The 23,263-nt window shown below is 41.6% G+C and overlaps 1 protein-coding gene across 2 annotated transcripts in view; it reads right to left on the bottom strand.

Annotated features, from left to right (window-relative positions):
* Positions 1 to 17,265, bottom strand: part of CWC22 (CWC22 spliceosome associated protein homolog) — a 45,725-nt gene extending 28,460 nt beyond the window's left edge. For both annotated transcript variants that reach the window (XM_050916799.1, XM_050916800.1), the window contains exons 1-6: positions 17,072 to 17,265; positions 11,565 to 11,685; positions 8,401 to 8,468; positions 7,366 to 7,479; positions 6,924 to 7,172; positions 5,672 to 5,800 (exon numbers count right to left, since the gene is read on the bottom strand). In XM_050916799.1, coding sequence (XP_050772756.1) covers positions 5,672 to 5,800; positions 6,924 to 7,172; positions 7,366 to 7,479; positions 8,401 to 8,468; positions 11,565 to 11,591 — 587 coding nt within the window. In that variant the 5' untranslated portion in view covers positions 11,592 to 11,685; positions 17,072 to 17,265. The remainder of the gene's footprint in view (positions 1 to 5,671; positions 5,801 to 6,923; positions 7,173 to 7,365; positions 7,480 to 8,400; positions 8,469 to 11,564; positions 11,686 to 17,071) is intronic.
* Positions 17,266 to 23,263: the final 5,998 nt, after the last annotated feature.

Here is a 23,263-nt window from a genome sequence, read left to right as displayed (position 1 = left end):
AATATTATTAGTACACGCTACTCATCTGAACACATTACATAAAATCTATCATGACTAATATATGCTGGACTGTAATAAAAGAGTTAATTTGTCTCACAGGACATATGGTGAGTATAATAGAATCTCTGTGTGTCCAAGAGTGCAACATCAGACCTGAAACATTTATTTTCAGGCTAGAATTCTGCATGTCAACTTTTATCCTAAAGTTGCAGTTTTGCTGGAGTCATGCTGGTCTCAGGTTATATGAGAGAGAGAGAGAGAGAGAGAGAGAGGGAGAGAGAGACTTTTATCATGTGAATTGGTCTAATCATAAATCCCCAAAGATTCAACCTAAATTTAGCTGATTCAATCTAAACTGAAGTATAACTGGCAGATTACAATTTGTGTATAGTGGAGATATCACCAAATTTAAATAATTATACAAAACTGGGCTCAATGCACCACATTTTCATTTTAACATCTCCTTCCAGATAGAACTTCCTGAAAATTATCCAATTTTTTTCTGCTGGAAAATGTCAATTCAACAAAATTAAAATGTTACAGGGGAGGGAATATGCTGATTATAACAATATTGTCTCAAAAAAAATTGAAATGACCCTATTGGAATGGAACATGTACAAAATTAGATTTAAAATGACGGTTTAGAAATTTATTTTATGATATAAATTTAAAATTGAAACAAATAAAACAAAACAAAAAACAAAACATGTTGGCAGAGCCCAAACAAGATTTTTTTCACAAATTTCATTCTGAAGGAAATTTCAAAAATTATGTTTTTGTTACAGTTCAGAATGAAAACAAAATTTCAAAATTGAAGAATTTTGCATGAAACTGAAATTCTGGTTCTCACACAGTTCTAGTTCCAGAAAATTAATGGCATGGAAGAAGATTGTGCATTCTAGTTTCCTGGCTAGCCTAAGTAACACAGAAACAAAATAATTCTTATTAATATTTACTCATTCTCTGTAGCATGTGGGACATGGAACCTAAAAATAATGTAAAAAATTCCTTTACCTGTATTACTTTATTACAAATGTAACATACAAAACTGATTTGCCCTTTAAGACCTCGATCTTGAAATCTGAACTATGCACCCACATGGAGCTCTCCACTCAATTGAGCTCTGACTGCTTGCATTTCAACAGAACTCTCCATGAGTGCAAGAGTTCACTTGGCATAAAGATTAGCCTTATGCTTCTTCTGAGACCATCTTAAATCGACACAAAGATAACTATCATGACTGTATATTAACAGCTGAACAAAAAAAATTGGCTTTCCAAGTTTGCATTTGCCTTTAAAAACATGTGGGGGTTGTGTGTGTCAATTTAGGCGTTACAATTTAATTAATGAGATAAAGCCAAATGGTTCTGTTTTTATATTTAAAATAAGTGCATGCAACTTAATAAAACTAGATAAATCTTTATCACAAGCACACAAACAACTCCAAGAGGCTGAACAACTATTTTAGTAAGTTATGTAACCCATATTTTAAAAATAATCACTGCCTGTAAGAAATACCATTTTTGAGATATAAAATTCATAGAGAGGAAGGTGCTACAACAAAAATTGTTCTACAATAGGCTGTCAAAGACTTTACTGTCACCTCCTGCTAGAAGTGATGCCTGGGAGCTAGACAGTTATTTCTTCTTTTTACATTCTTTGCAACCGTTGGATCCCTCCCTCCCTTCAGATTAAAAAACAAACAAACAAAAAAAAACAGCATACCCAATACATCCCTCTCCTCTAAAGGTACATCTACACTGGGATAAAAGCCCCACAGCATGGCATGGCTGGCCCGGGTCAGCTGATTTGGACTTTAGGGCTAAAAAAAAATAAAATAAATAAATCACTTTGTAGACATTCGGACTCAGGCTGGAGCTTGAGCTCTGGGACCCTCCAACCTTGCAGGGTCCCAGAGCCCAAACATCTATACAGTAAATTTTCAGCCCTGTGAACCCAAGTTAGCTGACTCAGCCCAGCTGTGAGTATTTTATCCCTGTGTAGATATACCCTAATACAGGGGTGGGGAATCTTTTTTTCTATAGCAGCCACTGACCCACAAAAAAACAGTCACGGGCTGCACACAGCCCCATAGGGCGTTGTGCGAAGGCTTAGAGCTTCCCCCTGCAGCGAGGTGAGCTGGCATTTGTGGATCCAGCCCCACAGGTAGGTGTGGGTGGGTGGTGTGTGTGTGTGCGCGCTCAGTGCTTCCACTAGGCTCCAGGATGGGGCCAGAAATGAGGGGCTCAGGGTGTGGGAGGGGGCTCTGGGCTGGGACAGGGGTTTGGGGTGCAGGAGGAGGTGAGAACTACGGCTGGGGTGCAGGCTCTGGTGTGGGGCTGGGTATGAGTGGTTTTAGGGTGCAGGAGGGAGCTCTGGGCTGAGGTCAAAGGGTTAGGAGTGCAGGAGGGGGCTCAGGGCTAGGACAGGGGGTTAGGATGTAGGAGGGGGTGCGGGATCTCAGAGGGAATTAGAGTGTGGGAGGGGGTTCCTACTTTGGGGGCAGGTGGCTCAGGGTGCAGGCTCCGGCCGGGCAGCACTTACCTCAGGCAACTCCCAGTCAGCAGCACAACCGGGCTAAGGCAGGCTCCTTGCCTGCCCTGGCTTCACACTGCTCCTGGAAGCGGCTGGCATGTCCAGCCCGTAGGCGGAGGTGTGGCCAGGCAGCGCTGCACAGTACATGCTGCCTGTGCCTGCAGACGCTGCCCCTGCAACTCCCATTGGCCATGGTCCCCACAAGAGGTGGCGCTCAGGGAAGGGGTAGTGCATTGAGCTTCCCTGATTGCACCCGCGCGCATAGGCAGCAGGGACATGTCAGATGCTTCCAGGTGCCGACCTGACTTTTAATGGCCTGGGAACCCTAGCTTCCCACTGCAGTGGGGCAAGCTGGCACTCACGGCTCTAGCCACACATAGGGGTGGGGAGAAAACTGAAGCTCAGGGCTTATGGCCCGCAGCACGGAGACTTGCTGAGGGCTGGGTGAAATTAGGCAGCAGGCCAAATCCTGCCCATGGGCCACAGGTTTCCGACCCCTGTCCTAAACAGTACCATAATTGTAATATTTACAGTATAGAAGGTGTTATAGTCTACCCAGAGCAACAATAAAATATGTATTTTTTAAATTATTAGTTCTAGACATAAAATAATTGTGTTTGTTCAAGGCAGAATGTGTTGCTCTCGGTTTTTCTGCTTCTCTTTCTTTCCAACCTTAGGAGAAGACCAAAAGGTTTTTACTTCTCACATAAAACCAAAGAAGGCATCTCTATTTTTCTGGATTAGCTGTTCTGATATCAATATATCTTTATTAATTTTAAGTCTGCTGACGGTAGTTTAATATCTAATGTTTATACCAATCTGCAATAACTATTGCATGAGATTAATACTATAAAACTGAGATGAACATAATTTTTCTCCTTTCTCAAAATGTTTTTGAGGACTTATCTTTCTAGACAAAACACACAGGTATAAACTGAGGGAGCTGAAGGAGGGGGAGGGGAGCGCGGGGAGGCCATGAGCCATCTAACAGCAGCTATTAGGTCAGAGATATTCTCCCTGTCTATATGTCAGAGAGAAATGGACAAGTAGAACAGAGAGGAAAGATAGTTCAGCAATTACAGCACTACCCTAGGATTTGGAAGACTTGAGTTCAAATCCCTGCTCCGCCACAGACTTCCTTTGTGACCTTAACCCAAGTCACTTAGCCTTTCTGTGCCCATGGGAATAACAGTACTTCCTTACCTCACTGGTGCAATAAAGATTATGAGGCAATGAGATGATGGGGCCACAGAAGTACTACTGATAGACAGAACATGATTTTTGCTTCCTGCACTGTAACCAACCCAAAATCAGCACCTTATCTAAATTAACTTTTGTTATGTGCAAATGTCATACATGCTAGATCTTTTGTTTTCATATGACATGCACTACTTTTACTCAATCTTGTTTTACTGGGAAGGTCAGGCCTGCTGCCCTGACAACATGAAACAACCTTCAACTTCTAAGCAGAAGCAGTGAAGACAGAGCATTTGGAGCCTATGCTGCTTGGGAAACTCAGTCAAGCAGGCGTAAACTAAGACATTCTTTCCCATTAGGTCTGCTACTTTTAGGCTGTGGTCTTCCAGATCCATGGGAAATGCCTAGTGATCAAGGATGAGAAATGAATTGGAAGATCTATTCTAATGCTTGAGATGAAATCATTTCTACTGAATAGGTTATCCCATCCTGTTCCCTAAACTTCTCTAACAACAATATGACAACTATTATTTAACAGTGTAAAACTCAGATCCCCAGAAGTCTGCCCTTCCTGCCTCAGATGATGTTACTCCGACAGTGTGTGTAATGACAAGTATAAGATTAATTTAGATTTTCTTGTTCTACTTGGTAGAATTAATCAAAGTTGGGAAAGTAACAATGCTGAATATTTCTTCTCAACTGTACTACAGCCAAGTTGTGTGTCTGCAGCAACATTTTTAGTCTTGGACTAAATCCCCTTTTAATCCTCACCAATTTTTATTAGACACCTCTAAATATTCGCTGAACAAGAATTTCATGATCCTCGTGTCAGAATATCCTCCTACAATATATGTGCCTGCTTCTTTTGATTCTGTAACTATACCTGCTCCCAACTATTCAGTGTTGTTTTTCCTTTTTATATTATGTTCAACTATTTAAACCAAGAAAAGCAGATACTATATTAAGTGAGGTATAAACCGTCAGCTAAGATATTACCTACAAACTGACCTTTCAGAATTGCTTTCAAGATTTTAACTCAATTTTTCAGTTTTAAAAACCATTTAACCATGAAAGACTTTTGATGCTGTAAAAAATACAAATAACCCATTGAATAAAATAAGTGTTAAAAGCTATTTAAAACCTCTGTACAAATATAAATATATAACCATTAGCAGGCAAAAGACAAAGAAGAGATGGCTGATGCAAGGTCCCTAGAAAATCAGCAGAATTTGATGTTGGCAGATCAAGGGCCCTCCTTCATTTAAATTTGGAGAGTGTTAGCAAAAACACCCCAGATGACCTTAGGGGAAGCAATAGTCTCATAACTAAAATCCAAACTATAAATAGCTTCATAGATCAACATATTGAACTATACCTGAAAACTAGGAACAAATCTGGTCTTTGAAAAACTGGTATGGTATGCTACCAACAGCATCACAAGCAACACAAGCTATGCATTATATGTCAGCTATAGTTTCCATATGGCCTGGGAACACACTGCAGTAGTCCATTCCACAGGTTACAAAGACAAGGATAATTATGGCACAGCATATGCACAAGAGACAGCAGTGATCACAAGCACACTACTAGATACGGATTGTTTTTTAAAAGTGCTTTTCTCCACTGATACACCTGGATTTACAGCCTGTAATTAGGGATTAAAAAAAGTATTCCTAAAATGAAAATCACTTAGGCAAAGAGTGGATAACTCCTTACTCTATTCTCTCCAATCTACCAGCAGCAGATGTGTTTTCTCTGCAAACAAACAAACCATTCTTATTTTCCGTGCAGGTTCTTCTTTTTATAGCATAGAAGAGTTTCAGAGCTATTTAAAAACTTGACTATTATTAGTTTGTCTTAGCATTAGTATTCTTTACATATTATAACTAGAAAAACCAAAGAATTATTTATTATGAAACAACAATCATTTGACACTTACCTTCCTCTGACAATATTTTCTTGAAGAAGTTCATGGATGATATTTTCTATATTAGAAACGTTCACCTTATTGACAAGACCGTTGATTGACTTCTTCAGGGCTTCCCAACTCATCCTTTGATATGCTAAACTGTTATGAAAATATTACATTATTAATACAGGTATATCCAGGGACACCATAAATACACTTTAATATACCAAAAATGTGAAATTAATTTGTAGTCAATAGGAGCTCCAAGGTGCAATGTTTACAATATATTTTGATGCCTTTTTCAGTTTTGGTTTTATGATTATGGTATACTGACTGTAACTCATTACTACTAAACTAATCTGATTTACAAAAACTCTCTCTCTCCCCCCAAACCCAATAAAAACTGTGAAGTTAATGCTGAAGTATGGTTTTCTACGGAGAAGAAAGAAAAGAGAAAACTTTATCCCACAAATCTCTTTGCTAATAGCAAGTTCTGTACAGGAAATGAATCAGAACAAAACAACACACAGCAATGTTAAACAGTATTATACTAAAATATTATACTTCAAAAAAAATTACCACAATATAGTTAAGACTTATCTGCAATATTCAGTAATAGCTTTTTGAAAGACTTCCTAAGTAATTGTGAAAAACATTAATTTTGTTTGCAAAAAAGGCATTTGATTTTGGCATATTTACAACTCCTGCCAAAACTAATTGTCACCGAAAAATGTCTCAAATTATACAGACTCACACCCCTTTCCATGTAATCATGTTTCTTATTTATGAATACGTGTGATTAACATTTAGTGAGTGTAGATATGAATTCATTCCTCATTCTTAGTGACTAAAAAAAGAAATTCCAGTAGTAAATACTTATAAATGAAAGGAACTCTACTCCTTTTTTAACAAACAAAATTGGAAAATATATGTATTCCTACTCCTTTTTGCTGTGTATGTCCACTGTACTCATAACTGTCAACTTTTTCAAAATTGTTGGATATATTTTAATTAAAGATATTTCAAAGCTATTTTACAAGATAAAATATCAACATACACATTTATGATGCATATTTATATACTACTTTTTACTATTTACATTTCAAAGGTAGGTGAAAACCCCAAAAATTACAGCACATGGCATTGCTGTTTCTGGATTTCACAGGTTCTGAACAACTTTCATGTTTGATCAGCAATCAAAAATATTTTACACTTTTGTTTTACAGTGCTCTACTATGCCAGTAAATCCTGTTAATTGTGAAATTTGTTAACTTTGACTTACCTATTTTTATCAGTAATTTGTTCCTGCATCATCCTGAGCTTTGCTGGAGGAATGTATGCACCACCTGTGCGGGTGAGAATTGGATCCAGCTCTTCTTTTCTCTTCTTTGAAGGGGGTTCATCATGAGCAAGTGAGTTCTGGGGTACTGATCTTTCTGGACTTCTTCTATCAGGTGAAGGGAATTTTTTCTGTTTCCTTCGATCAGATTCCTTCTCTCTCCCCTTCTCTTGGGGAGTCTCCAACTTTTGTCTGATAGGGGGCGGGGGAGAGAAAGTAAACGTTAAAGAATTCCCATCTTATGGAGATGAAGGCTGAACATATGGTCAAGAATTCAGACCAAGGCAAGTGTAATGGTTTTACTTTTAAACAAAATACTAATAGTTAAAAACAATATTAAGCAGAACGAACACTATTTTTCATTTTCAAAATACTTAATACTCACCTGGCTTCCACAGTTTTGTCATCACGCTCCTTTCCTGAATATTCTTGATCATACTTGCTGTGATCAGAGTAACCTCTGTTTCTAGGGGACCAAGACCTCTCACGCTCTGCATACCTACTCCCATCCCCAAACAAAAACCTTTTTAGTATAGCTTTATTAAACTTCTGGTTTATAGGAATTGTACTCTCTTGGGTTTGTTTTTCAGTCATGGGTTGATGCACACATACCAATGTTTTAAAAACCAGTAGGCCCCACTTTTGTACCAATGAACTGAGCCTCACTATTAATATATAATTCAAGACAGAAAGATGCACACTTTAATAAATCATATAGTCCTGGTCAAACACAAATTAATCTGATAGGGGTGTGACCTTTAAAAGAAGCATTATAAAAGAAAACTGAGCACTCACAGTTATATGATAAATAGTAATGAAGTTAAATATTAAGTGTACTCAGCACTACGCAAGTCACAAGATAGCCCACTAAATGTATCCATTCACTATATTTGTCACCTCTGTTTACTTGGTATACCACATGTACTGGCACAAAAGAAAACATACTTCATGTTTTAGTACCACAAAATGTTTCACTGTAAGTGAAATGGAAATTAAAAGACAGTTAGCCTGAAATAATTCAGTTCATGCCTTATGTATGGTAGACAGTACAAGAAATGGTATTTTTGAGTCTCCAGCTGACAGCCATAACCTTGCTAAAAAGTGACAATTGTGATTAACAGCACTGGAGCCATGCAAAAGACTGGAATCCAATTTCCATTTTAAAGCTGTTCAGTATTCAAAATGAACATTGAAGAGTTTTAAAATCTTTAATTAAGAACACATTCAATTACCGCTCTTCCATTTTCATCCACAATTAATGACATTGTATTACATCTATATTTTTCATGTTCACTTATTAGCATAAGTGAAAAACATGGAACAAAAATGTGTTTTTTTGTACTTATCTGATTCACTCTGGATGAAGATTACACACAATTTTAACTACTATTAAAGGCAATTAAAACAAATACTTGTTTACCTGTCTTCTGGAGAGGAACTCCTTCGGTGAGAGCCGTGGCTCTCTTTTCTTTCATAACTGGAACCATGCTTTAAAACAAAGTATTAAATTATTTTAGATCACAGTACATTTTATATAATAGCATATTTACTAAGCATATCTATCTTCTTACATGAAGGGTTATTTTATGTCCTTCTCCCACTCTGAAATTTTACACCTGCTGTCATGCCACCCCCTATATTTTTAAGTCTCCCCTACTATACCCATTGTTTAACAAAGCTCTCCCTTTTTTTCTCCTCCAAATTTTTCTTTATCATATACTTTTTCCATAATGCCCTCCTATCTCTCTCCTAAATTTCTGTGGAGTTGCCTCATTTATCATCTGTGTCCAAGTTACATTGTACCCCTTGTTTTACATTTTCTAAATTATACATTTATCATTTAAACCATTCTGTAAATGTACTTTTCAAAGGTTAAAATGGCAATCACTTCATAAATCTGTCAAGTAACAAAGATTTAACTGTAAAGTTAATACTTCTGTTCACAAAATGAACCAGAGTTGCGCACAGTGATTCAGAATTATCAGAAGTACACTTACAATAGATCTACAAAAGAAGTTATAAATAGGTTCCTACAGCTTACCAAGCTCTTTCACAATGAATTTGACTATGCTTAGGAAGCATCTCTGTTGAGTTCTACCCTTTTGTCATAACATTTAACTCCTCCCTCTGAAAAATATTATTCCTGATTCACCAGAACCACAAACCGATACCATCTGGCAAACCCTCCCCTCCTTCCCCCCCAAACCTATGAAGTAGAGTAACCCATCACTTTGATCCAGAAACACTATATCAAGAGCTGTTTACAACATTCCTGGGCTGGAATTCTGTCACCAGTACTCATAGAATATATATTGACCCTCACTCCATCTATAAGGCTGGCAGTGTGCCCACTAACAAGCTGATATACTAGTTTCTATATCACCTTGGAGCCAGTCAAATATAAGTTTAGAAAGCTAAACAGTTGAATACAAGTGACATCTTCTTAATAATGGGTCCTCTTGATGGACAGCAATACCAAATGATGTTTGAATATTTAACAAAGGAAATTATATTTTTATTACTTGGAGCAGGGTCTATTTGTGCTAGATGCTGTACAGAGTACAACCAGATCCTGATTCTGATTGAGGCTTCTAGGAGAAATAGTAATACCTGCACAAATGAAGACTGAAATAGTCTCCCATTCAGGGTCCAACTGGGCTGACTCATACTGGCTCAGTGAGCCAATACTTTGTGTTTTTAAGCTGCCATCATGTGTTCCAGAATCTCAACTTATTTTAAAAAGGCACATTTCTAGCCCTTAGGGTTGAAATATGCCCCCCTCCCTCCTTCATTCTATAGAAAAATCTGCAACGGTGCAAAATGGGCCAGTTGCACCTGTGCAGCACATCTACAATGGGGTTTGCAGTGAAGAAAAAAAAAAAACAGCATAGACAAGTCCTTAACATGATCAATGCAATGTCTACATGAGTTTGCAGGGACTCTGAAACAGCTCTGAGATACATGAACTGCCACAAGCATCTCAATGGGTGTTAACTCCAAAAATGTTTAAACATTAAAAATGTTAACTATTTTACTGCCGATCAAATCAGGTAAGACAGCAGAGGGAGGATCATATCATGAACATCTACAGTTTACTGTGAGTGCCTTTTCCCTTTCTAATCTAATTTATGGAGCTGAGCCCTTTGGGAAGCCAAGCTCAGCAGAATATCCATGATCACATTTTGAACAGCTGCATGATTTACTGTGAGTGGTGTCTGACTGTTGCATTTCAAGCAGAAAGAGCATGGAAGAGACTATTCAGCTTTCCCCAACACTCCATATATAATATCTGCTCCCAGCCCTAAAACCCTGTCCTTCCAGACCAGTGTTCAAACACATTAACAGAGCTGCATAAAGATGTTTGCATTATTGATGCTTGTGCTATGCTTGTTCTGAAGATAAATGCAGGATTTTAGTCTCCTGCAGGCTAATGATTAAGCACCTTTCATTAATAAATGAGAAAAAATACTCCTTGATATAATCTCTAAGCATAACATTAATTTCACTGTAGTCATGACTATGTGATGACCAGAAGACAAAACTTTAAAGTGAGCACTTCTATACTATAAATTAATTTCTAAAAATTACATCCACTAATTACTTACTTAACAATATCTCATGCAAGAAACTCCAAAATACGGAAAGTAATAAAAAATTCCATTATTTCTGCAAATACTTAGCTTTTAAAGTATATTAGCTGGATCTCAACTGTATTGGTAATATTTCTCTACTTTCAGAGGGGTAGCCATGTTAGTTTGGATCTGTGAAAGCAGCAAAAAGTCCTATGGGGCACCTTATAGACTAACAGACGTTTTGGAGAATGAGCTTTCGTGGGTGAATACCCACTTCGTCAGCTTTTACATTTCTCTACTTTGTTATCTGAAGGGAAATTTTTATATACATTGTTTGTGAATGAAATTACATAAAAAATATTTAACTTCATAGAGGTAGCACCATGAGGCCAATACTCTAAAAGAAAGGCTATACTTTTAAACAGAAGTTTTGCTTGCTGCTACATTCCTAACAGTACTGCACTTGTCTCTTCTGAAACATACAATGTTCAGATTCTGAAAGAGCAGGACCCTTCACTGTAAGCAGTAAGTCTCTCAGAATTGTAGGAATCCAAATACCATACTTGTAATCTTGACTGAATAATAGTAAAATGAACAACGAATATCATAATCCAGAGAAATATGCAATTTCCTCTCCCCACCATTCTCATAACCCTCCATTATGCCTCAACTCACTCATGCTTTCTACTGAACTGTTTCCATCTTTTACTCACTTCTCTTCACATTTCATTCCCTTTTCACATTGCTGCCAGGAGCACTTGGGACATCTGTTGCTAAGAATATCTGTACATCAACCAGCTGCAGTTTGCTGGTTTAGGTAATACTGTAACATTTTTTGTTCTTAATTATGATGCATGTATTCTCTCCCCAATATATGCTGTAACTCCAGTTAAAGATAAGGGCATTTGTGTTCACATCTGAAGTGGACATAGGCCCCTACATGCTAAACTCACACAAAAATCCCCAAACAATGTTGTACTTCTCCCAAAAAATTAAACTTCACAATACTTACATTTATTTGTGCCACTCTACTCTTCATTTTTTCCTGTAGCTCACTTAAAGTTCAGAACTTGCAGAAATAACAACAATGTACTCAACTCAAACGTGGGGTCTCTTATGAAAAAATGTTTCACCTACAGAAGATAAGCAACACATTCTATAATTGATGAAACAATAGATTTATTTTTAAAGGTAAAACAATCACTGGAGAAATAAATTGTGATCTTTACAAAGCTTTAGATCAATCAATTTTAGGAATCATCTCACCAAAACATTAACTTGAATATTTCTTATTGCTTCACATAACTACAGTTACATTATATTTATGTTTTAATTTGCTAAAAACAGAAAATCAAGGATAACAGAAACATTATTCTATCAGAACATAAAAACAAGTCTGTCTGAATTCAGTATTTTCTGATGGCCTGAAACTGAATTCAGGTGTGAACCTGTGTAAGACAAGATTCTAATTAAAATTTAAAATAAAATTTTAGAATAATCAAGATGATCATAAAGATCTCAAATCCACTTCCAAACAAAGGCAGTATTAATTTCCATTCTCTGAACTGGATATCACACAGACAAAATTAAGACAGCTTTGTTTGCCCAAGCCTGCTGCCGGCTGCAATCTTGTCATCCTACTGATTATACTTTTCAGTAAGACATTCCCTCAAACTCTCATCAGGGGAAGGAAGGTTTAACCTCTTAACATAAAATCCACATTGGCAGTATTTTAACAGCATTTCAATTGCAAAATAACATTTGGCCGGCGACAAAGAAAATACAGCACCACCACTTTTTTATAAATCTGGGGTGAAAACTGGATGTTAGAGCCAGATGAAAATCACTCTCTCTTATTGCCTTTTGTCTTTTCTAATTTCCTGATTTACAGATATTTCCCTTCTATATAAAGTTTATAGGACTAGTAACTGAAAAAGAAATCAGTAAAGAAACAAACAAACAAACAAAGGAAAAGGAGTACCATCCATAACTTACCAAACACAATATACTGAATTCAGTCGGGTGAAGTATATTTTTAGGTTCTGAGTAATATTTTTATCTTATTTAAGATAATTTTGTCAGGCATTATTCTAGATTCTCTGATTTTAGAAATGCAAGCACAAATAGCTGTATTGCAAATGCAGATAGTCAAGTTCTGAAATTTGGCTGTTATGGGAGACAGCAATGATTGTGGGGAAAAAAGAAGTTTAGTAAATACACTTGTCTTTGAAATTAGGTATTCCACCCCTCCAGCACTCTGGAAAAGGAAGTGCATCCTAAACAAAGTAAAGGACTCTTGCTGGCGGCCACTCTCACACTTTTTCCTAAAATACTTACCTAGCTTTAGGAAAAACAAAGAAATATGCATATATACACATCCGTATCGTAATTTATTTATTGCTAGCTAGTAAGTCTGTTGTGAAAAGTGATAGTAATATAAAAGTATCTGGAGCCTGAAGCCCCACGGCCAGAGCCTGCCAGTCCACCATCCCAGGTCTGAATCCCGAAGCCTGAGCCCCACTGTCTCGGGAAGGTGGGGAACTCATTGGGTGCCTGCTCCTCTAGCATTGTGCCCCCGAGGTGATCAGGGCCCAACCACTGCTGGCGGCCCCAGCAACTAACACCAAGGCAGGGCATCCAGGCGCAAAAGGGAGGGTGAGGGGCTGCTGCTCTTACTCCTTCCCCCCAGCCCAGGAGGCTGTGGCTGCAATAAGAGTCCCTGGTGGTCGCATTCAATATCCACATAGAAAGGAATAATCAATTGCACACATACAAAATGGGGAATGACTGCCTAGGAAAAAGTACTGTGGAAAGGGATCTGGGGACACAGTGGACAAGAAGCTAACTATGAGTCAACAGTAACACTGTTGCAAAAAATCCGATCATCATTCTGGAATTATTAGCAGGAGTGTTGTAAGCAAGACATGAGTTGTAATTCTTCTGCTCTACTCCATGCTGATTACACCTCAACTGGAGCAGCGTGTCCAGTTCTGGGCACCACATTTCAGGAAAGATGTGGACAAATTGGAGAAAATCCACAGAAGAGCAACAAAAATGATTAAAGGTCTAGAAAACATGATTTATGGGGGAAGACTGAAAAAACTGGGTTTGTTTAGTCTGGAAAAGAGAAGGCTGAGAGGGGACATAATGGTTTTCAAGTACATAAAAAGTTATTACATGGAGAGGAAGAAAAATTGTTGTTCTTAACCACTGAGGATAGGACAAGAAGCAGTGGGCTTAAATTGCAGCAAGGGAGGTTTAGGTTGGATATTAGGAAAAACTTAACTGTCAGGGTGGTTAAGCACTGGAATAAACTGCCTACGGTGGTTGTGGAATCTCCATCATTTTGGATTTTTAAGAGCAGGTTAGATAAACACCTGTTAGGAATGGTCTAGATCAATATTTCTCAAATGCAGCCACTAGGGGCTTCTCTTGCAGCCACAGCCTGTTGGGCAGTGATTGGGGGGCAAAGCAGCTGCCCCTCCCTGTTCCTTCTGGATGTCCCACCTTGGTGTTGGTTGCTGGGGCTGCAGGCAGGGGTTGGGCTCTGCCCCTCCCCCCGGAGACACCTGGGGCACAACCCTGGAGGAGCAGGCAGCCTCTGAGTTCCCTACCTTCCCAGGGTTTGTAGGGCTTAGGCTTCAGCCTTGAAACGGCAGGCTCCAGCCACAGGGCTTCAGGATTTGGCCCTGTCCCCTGGCCGCAAGGCTCCATCTCCTGGCTGCAAGGCTCCAGGCTATGGTCCTTCCTGGGGCCCCATCCCTCAGGCTTCAGGCTCCCTGCTGCCTCATCCACCCCTCATTGCCAATGGCCCCTGCTGCCTATGCATCCACCTCCCTATCCAGGGCTTAATTTGTCCCCAACTTGCCAGAGCTGAGTAAGTCTACTGTGAAAAGTGTTACTATCCCTTTTCACTGCAGAGACTTGTTAACTAGCTGGGAGGCTGTGAAAAGTGATACTAACAAACATACAAAAATCACTTCTCACAGCAGCAGACTTACTAGCTAGCAGTAAATAAATTACAAGGATTTTGATATGTATATATACTTGTTTCTCCTAAAGTTAATTAAGTATTTTAGGAAAAATTGTCAGAGCAGCCACCAGCAAAAGTTGGTGCCCGCACTTTGTGGCCACCAAAATATTTGTCATGAGAACCCCCTAGATAATACTTAGTCCTGCTATAGGTGCAGGAGGCTGGACTAGATGACCTCATGAGGTCACTTCCTGTCCTATAGTTCTGATTTGAAAAACACTGCCCTAAGTGGGCTGAATTATAGATGCTAGAACCCTGTATTTCCCCAAATTGAGGCTTTTTTTTAAAAAGTAATCTTAGCCACATATAAAGTGCACTTAAGAAGAGTTAGATATTTATAACAAAAATTATGACCCAACAGAACAAAAAAGTCATTTGATAAAACAGTTGGGCATTACCATATAGAAAGGTCCAAATCATGTGCTAAACCACATTCTGGCCCTGTTCTTTGGCACGGATTAAAAAATTAACTGTTCTTTCGCAGGACTGTTAAGGAGACCTACACCGATTCCTGCAGCACATGATCTTTCACTGTTTTTAAACCTTTATGATTAAACATAAGAATGGCTCTACTGGATCAGACCAAAGTCCACTCAGCCCAGTATCCTGTCTTCCGACAGTGGCCAATGCCAGATTGCCCAGAGGGAATGAACAGAACAGGTAATCATCAAGTAATCCATCCCCTTTCGCCCATTCCCAGCTTCTCTGGCAAACAGAAGCTAGGGATACCATCCCTGCCCATCCTGGCTAATGGCCATCAATGGACCTATGCTCTATGAATTTATCTAGTTCTTTTTTGAACCCTGTTATAGTCTTGCCTTTCACAACATCCTCTGGCAAGGAGTTCCACAGGTTGACTATGCATTGTGTGAAAAAATACTTCCTTTTGTTTTAAACCTGCAGCCTATTAATTTCATTTGGTGACCCCAAGCCCTTACGTTATGAGTACATAAAACTTCCTTATTTACTTTCTCCACAAAAGTTATGATTTTATAGACCTCTATCATATCCCCCTTTAGCCCCCGTCTCATTAATCTCTCCTCATACAGAAGCTGTTCCATACCCCTAATCATTTTCGTTGCAGTTTTCTCAACTTTTTCCAAGTCCAATACATCTCTCTTTAGATGGGGAAACCACATCTACACACAGTATTCAAGATGTGGGTGTACCATGGATTTATACAGCAGCAATATATTTTATGTCTTATTATCTACCTCTCTTTTAATGATTCCCAACATTCTGTTTGCTTTTTTGACTACTACTGCACACTGAGTGGATGTTTTCAGAGAACTATCCATAATGATTCCAAGATCTCTTTCATGAGTAGCAACAGCTAATTTAGACCTCATCATTTTATATGTATAGTTGGGATGTTCTCGAACGTGCATCACTCTGCATTTCATCTGCCATTTTGTTGCCCACTCACCCAGTTTTGAGAGATCCTTCTGCAGCTTTTCGCAGTCGCCTGGGACTTAACTATCTTGAGTAGTTTTGTACCATCTCCAAATTTTGCCACCTCACTGTCTACCCCTTTTCCCAGATCATTTATGAATATATTAAATAAGACTGGGCCCAGAACAGATCCCTGGAGGAAACACTATTTACCCCTCTCTATTCTTAAAACTGACCATGTATTCCTACCTTTTCTTTCTTATCTTTTAACCAGTTACTAATCCATGAGACAACTGTTATCCCATCACTGCTTACTTTGCTGAAGCAGCTTAAAACTTCCAAGTGAAGACTGACACAGTGATTTGTGAAACCTGAAAACAACCTGCAAGCTCCAAGGCCTCTATTGTTCCTGCAGTTTTACCGGCTTTTTTAGGCTATGTCTATACTACTAGCACCACAGCAGCATAGCTACATGGGGACCGAAGGGCTTTTCCTTCGAGATCATTGATACACCTGAGAAGTGGCAGCCAGTTCGATGGAAAAAATATCTCTCTCCCCGTAGCCGTGCCTACACCGTGGGTGAGGTCGAGGTAACTACGGTGCTCAGGGCACGACACCGTTCAAAGCCCCGGGCGCCGTAGCTCGGCCGCTGCGATTTCGAAGTGTAGACCAGGCTTTTTAGTGCCCGAGAGGCGCCAGTTCCCTTCTCTGACACTCCCGGGCCGCGAGCAGCGGTGAAACGGCGAGAAGCCAATTCCGCAGAGGCCGGTGCTGCAGCGCGGATCTAAAGACAGACTCGTGAGGGGCCGACCTAGCAGCCAGTGCATTAACCTGGGCGGGCCACTGCGATAGCAGCGCCCTTTCAGGAAAAGGGGCTCAACAGGAGCGAGTCTGTGCGGATACCGGGCAGATGGGGGGAAGGGATGGGCGGCTAGAGTCCGCCCCGACCAAGGCAGCCCCTTGTCAGAGCCCGCGCCATCCCCTGCCCTCAGCGTGCTCCACACACAAGGTGACGGAGGCCCAGGCAGGCCACAGCCGCCTCCGTGGGAGTGGAAGGGGGAAGACAGTCAGGTTCTCCCGCGGTCGGAACTTACCTCAGTCTTCCAAACGCCGCCATCTTACCGGAAGTATCTTTACTTCCGGTTGAGACGCGGGGGCGGGGTTTTCCTGCCGGAAGTGGAGTAACACCTTGTTGATGTTAATACTTTTAACAGTATTCATCTGGTGTTTAACCGAGTTCATAACAGCGAGAAAGAAATGCAGAAAATAACCCAACCCTCACCGACCCCCAAAGCAGGAGGGTGCTACGTCAGCAACATGGCGTCCGCGGAGCCTCAAACGGCCGAAACGACAGTTCCCAGCGTCTAGTGCGAGCTGGGCGGAGGCGATGTTGCGCGCGGGCGCTTTCCCGAGGTGCTGTTCGGCAGGCCCAGGGACGTGCTTGTGGCTCTAGGCTCCCTGTGGTGCCCCCACCACGCGAGGTCTATCGCCGCCCCGGGCAATAACCACCGCCGAGAGAAGCGCTGTTTCCGGCCCGGGGCTCAGGAGCCCGTTGCTCTCGAAGGCTGATAGGTTTGAAGCTACTCAAAGGCTGCAGACCACGGGCCGACCCGGGGGGTCACTGGCTCACATCAGGGAGGGGGAGTTTAAAAGCTGACCCCATTTTTGGATTAAAATCACCCGCCCCTTAAAAGTAGAAAGTAGGAATCTTAAGAATCGAAGGAAGACACGTCCTAGGTAAATCTACCCCGGGGTAGCTGTGGCCCGGGATGTTTAGGGGCACCTGCATGTTGAACTTTGGATGAAGGGTTGCTGAAAGTCTGGCTTTTCGTGAAAAACTAACTTCAACCTTAACTATGGAGCAGCTACTGCTATATCACAGCAAAGCATGTTGATGAGTCAGACTGTGCCAGCATTAGTCAGGTCACAGAATGCAAAAGTGGTGACTATATAGTCACACAGAGTATGGTAAGAAAAGCAGCTGCCCCTCTAACATCCCCCCAAAGAAACCAATTCCGCTGACAATTTCTATACTGCTTCCCAGGCCAGGGAGCAGAGGGGAATCAAAAGATATTAAGGTAATTTAAAAATTTCCCTTGTATTTTTTTAAAGTTTAGTTTTATTTTATTGATTCATCATAAATCACTGATAATCCTTTTGAGGTGGATGGCCTTCCTGGGGAAAATTGATGTTTAGGGCTTGTCTACCCTGGAATTTGATTAGAATAGCTATTGCTCATACATTACCCACATATCTATACCAGAATAGCCCTACTAGCTTGCCACGTGGATACTTTAGTCCAGAATCAAAGTAACTGATTATTCCGGAATAATTAGTGTGCTTCCAAAGTGGAGGAATTATTCTAGAATAAAATCATTTTTATTGTGTAATAGCATTGACATAGCAAGCTATTGCAGAATAGCTTGTTCACAATAGCTTCTCTGATCACAATAGCCATGCAGTTTTGTAAGGTTGGAGATAAGCTGTGGGGGAATTACAAACAGCTGATTTTCTTTGTACATAGAGCAACTTGAAAATAAATGATTTAACATAAATGGACTTGTTGCTGCCTCCAGGCATTACAGCTAGACTTTGTTTCCTGTGATATGTCATCTGATATAGTCACCTTAGAAATACAGTATTTTAACATATTAATAATTACATATAAAATAACTAAGTATGGTCAAATATTTTCAGTACATGAGCCTCTAAGCTCATGTACACCTCTTCGGTGTAGGTGTGTCCGTGTGAGCTGCTTGCTCTGGGTGTTCATTTTAGGTAGCTCCTCTGTGCCCCAGGATCATGGTGCCAGGTTACCTTGTTTATGCCTGAGGGGGCACTTGGGTGGTGAGTGTCCCAACCCAGCCCCTGTGAGGGAGGATGGGAGGCAGCAGCAGCAGCAGTGTGAAAAGGTCTGTGCAGCAGCTGGCTCTGTTGGAGGCAGGCCAGGATTTAGGATCCATTGATGGACATGGATTCACAATCCATGGTTCCCAGAAGGTCTGTAGGGAAAGATGCCCGTGGAAAAGCCAACGGCCCTATGAAACAGGCTTAGCAGCATAGGTTGAAGTTCCAGGGCAGAGAGACAGGTTAGGTTTAGCATGTTGAACTAGAAAGACTGCCTCTCATTGAGACTGATGGCTCTGGTAGGCCAGAATCTCAGCTCCAAGAAACATCTGTTTTTGGAAGAACTGGAGACTTAAGCAGAAGAATAACATGGAAAAGAGGGATTTAGGCTGACCTCATCTTCCTTAGCTGCTGTCATCTTCTGTGAGTATGCAGAGTAGAGCACATATATCCAGTGCTATGTGCTATCTCTGCAGAGAGGGTGCATTACCATGCTCTGTTTCACTGCAGGGAGGGTGTTGCAGCAAATGCAGCGCATCTATGTTACAGTGAAAGCTTATGGATCACGGCCATGCTGCACAGCCTGTGGTCTTGCTGAGTTCAGAATCCCATTGTAACAAGTGGTGCTATAAGGGGTAAATAATGACAAGGACAAGGAAGTTATGGCCAGCAATCAGGATCAGTTAGTAAACTAACTCTTCAAACAAAATGCATTTTAAGACAACCAAATGCAATATATATATATATATATATATATATATATAAATAAAAATGAAGGAGTGCGGGCCATACCTCCAGAATGGGTGACGGTATCCTGGAGAGCAGTGACTTGGAAAAAAGTTAGGGTTCTTAGTGGACAGCTCAGCATGAGCTCCCAGTGCAATGCTGGGGCAAAAAGGGCCAATGCAATCCTTGGATATATAAACATAGGAGTAGAGAGGTGATTTAAGCTCTGGTTATGGCATTGGAGAGATCAATACTGCATTCAGTTCTGGTGTCTACGTTTTAAAAAGGATGTTGAAAAATTGAAGAGACTACAGAAAACCACAAAAATGTGAAGACTGAAGAAAATGCCTTACAGTGAGAGGCTTAAAGAGCTGACTGTTCAGCTGATCAAAGAGAAGACTGAGAAGTTACTTGATTATAGTGTATAATTCCCTTCATAGGGTGAAAATACTTGGTATTAAAGAGCTCTTTAATCTAGAGGAGAATAGCAAAACAAGAACCAATGGCCTTCTAGAAGCTGGTAGTTTGGCTAAGCAGAGGACTATCTTCTTGTTCTGTATTTGTACAGCACTCCTAGGCACTATAGTAATATGAAGAATAATACGTGGATAAAACTTGGCTGTACCCCATTATTAAGAGATTTGGCTTCTATTTCCAGTTCTGCCAGAAATGGCTTTGTGCAGACTCACAGATATCACATCTGTAAGATATGGAGAGTAATATTTGCCTATCTGCTAAGGTAGGGCCATGAGGCTTTGTTCAGTAGTAAAGGTTATGAAGTGCCCAGAATTATTAACAAGTGAGAGAGATGGGACTAACAGACATGATCTCTACTCCTAGACCAATGCATCTTTTCCTAGGCTAGAGGGTATTTGGATGGGATTTTAAAAATTGCACCACAGAGTGACTACCCTAGGGTGGCCATGAGAGCAGCTGAAAATAGGACCTCTGTAACAGGGTCTCCCAAAACCCATCTGTCTTGCCCCCTGCCTCAGTTTCCCCACTGATGTAAGTCATGAGGCCTACCCCTCCCTAGCCAGCTGCATCAGCAAAGTTCCCACCAGCATCAGCATTTCATTTCTTTTTCTTAGGGATAGATTTATTGCACAAACATTGTTCATCATTAATCAAAACAGATAAACATTTCCTGCCAGCTGGCCCTGCCTAAGGCCTCTGCTTCAGAGGGCTGTAATTACCACTGCTACCTACAGAGCAGTATTCTTAACCAGGACTTTTAGCCATCTGCTATGACTGGGGCCCTACCAAATTCACATCCATGCAAAACACGTCATGGACTATGAAATCTGCCCACCCACCCATGATATCTGGTCTTTTGTGTACTTTTACCCTAGACCATACAGATTTCACAGAGGGAGGCCACTGTTTCTCAGACTGGGGGTCCCAACCCAAAAGGTGGTTGTGGGGGGCTCACAAGGTTATTGTAGGGGGGTTGCATTACCACCTTTACTTCTATTTTGTTGTCAGAGCTGGGCTGCTGAGAGTGGTGGATGCTGGCAGGCCACCCCAGCTCTGAAGGTAGTGCTGCAGCCAGCAGCAGTGCAGAAGTAAAGGTGGCAATACCATACCATGCCACCCTTATTTCTGAATTGCTGCTGGCAGTGGCACTGCCTTCAGAGCTGGGCTCCCAGTCAGCAGTTGCAGAGTTTCCTGCAGCTGAGGGAGGTCTGACCCACTCCCAGGAGTGGCCCTTACAGGGAAGAGGAAGTCCTGTCCCTCACCAGCCCAGCCAGGACCAGCAGCTAGAGCCCAGCGTATGGTAGGAGCCTTTGGCCAGGGCATCCCCAGCCCTGACCCTCAGCTACAGGCCCAGCATCCTGGCACTTGGTAGTTAAAGGGGCCTTGGGCTGGCTGGGGTAGGCGTGGGCGCCCAGCTCTGAAGGCAGCTCAGCCACCAGCAGCAGTGCAGAAGTAAGGGTGGCAATACCACAATCCCCCTACAATAGCCTTGTAACCCCCTGTATAGCCTTCTTTTAGGTAGGGACTCCCCTGGTTATAACACTGAAATTTCAGTTTTAAGTATCTGAAACTGTGAAATTTACAAATTTTTAAAATCCTGTGACCATGAAATTGACTGAATTTGGTAGGGCCCTAGATCTGACACATTCTTCCATATCCATCCCCTAACCCAGCACCTCCTGCCCCATTCTCTCTCTGCCTTCAAATTACCTTTATATCCCAGCAGGCTTGACTTTGAGTCAATCTTCTATCATGTGACCTCAGGACTTATTCTCTTCACCTGGGAAGTTAGGCTAAGCCTGGAACAGGATGCTGCTTAAAGGCCTTCTTACCCTGCCCTAAGAGATGCGCACTGCCCCACTAATTCAGTAAAGGCCCTCTAACTTATCTCTAACTTAACAGATAAGGTTAATAGAGTTAATCTCTAACTTAACAGATAAGGCAAATTATGTCATCTTGTTTAGTAATATTTGTGTGGTACAGAGAGTCATTATCTGGGGTGGAGGATTGTGGGAAGGTGTTATTAAAATATTGGTGGCCTAAAAGGAGGTTGTGGCTTTGGAAAGTTTGGGAACCACTACCCTAGCCAGGCTGCCTCTTCACTATTTAAATCACTCCTGAATTTGGTCCCAAGTTTTCTATGGGAATGTCACTTGCTTAACTGGGTGGAATCTGTCCCAAAGCCTAGAATTCCATGGGCTTTAAAACAATCTATTGAAGGTGGTCAGATGAAAACAATACATTACCTGGGAGAAGCCCCACAAGGACCTGCAAAAATGCTGAGAATTTTGTCTAATTTTCTCTCAAATTAAATCTGCAGTTAGAATGTATGTGTGTGTGAGGGAAAGGGTAGCATACATTTCTTCTGCTTAAATTAGGTCACTAGTTAAGCATGAATACAGCTGAGCAAATTTTCAGGACTTACGGTGATTATCATAAAGCTTAACTTAACACAGAATGCATTGCACTATAAATTCCTATTGAACATTAGGAGCTTTGTTAGGAGACCTGATGACTATTTAACAGGTCTTTTTTCAAAGCTTACCAGTGGTGTAAATTGGCATAATGCAGGGGTGGGCAAACCGTGGCCCAGGGGCCACATCTGGCCCTTCAGATGTTTTAATCCGGCCCTCAAACTCCCTCTGGGGAGCAGGGGCCCATGCTTGCCCAGCTCCATGCCGTGGCTCTGCGTGGTACCCCTCCAGCTCCTATGGGTAGGGGCAGCCAGGGGGTTTTGCGCGCTGCCCGTACCCCAAGCGCTACCCCTGCAGCTTCCATTGGCCAGGAACCACGGCCAATGGGAGCTGCAGGGGCAGTGCCCGCAGACAGGGAAGAATGTGGAGGCCCCTGGCTTCCCCCACGCGTAGGAGCCAGAGGGGGGACATGTTGCTGCTTCCAGGAGCTGCTTGAGGTAAGCCCTGCCTGGAGCCTGCACTCCTGACCCCCACCTGTGCCCCAACCCCCTGCCCTAGCCCTGATCCCCCTCCTGCCCTCTGAGTCCCTCGGTTCCATCCCAGAGCACCCTCCTGCACCCCTAACCTTTCATCCTCAGCCCCTCCCCAGAGCCTGCACCCCCAGCTGGAGTCCTCACCCACCCCAACACTCCAACCCTCTGTCCCTGTCCGGAGCCCTTTACCACGCCCTGAACTCCTAATTTCTGGCCCCAGCCCAGAGCCCTCCTACACCCCAACCTCCAATTTCACAAGCTTTCATGGCCCGCCATACAATTTCCATAC

The sequence above is a fragment of the Gopherus flavomarginatus genome, chromosome 10 (assembly GCF_025201925.1).
Source record: "Gopherus flavomarginatus isolate rGopFla2 chromosome 10, rGopFla2.mat.asm, whole genome shotgun sequence".
NCBI classification, from domain to species: Eukaryota; Metazoa; Chordata; order Testudines; family Testudinidae; genus Gopherus; species Gopherus flavomarginatus.
Note: the sequence above shows the minus strand (reverse complement) of the source record. Positions and strands in the feature narration are given on the sequence as shown.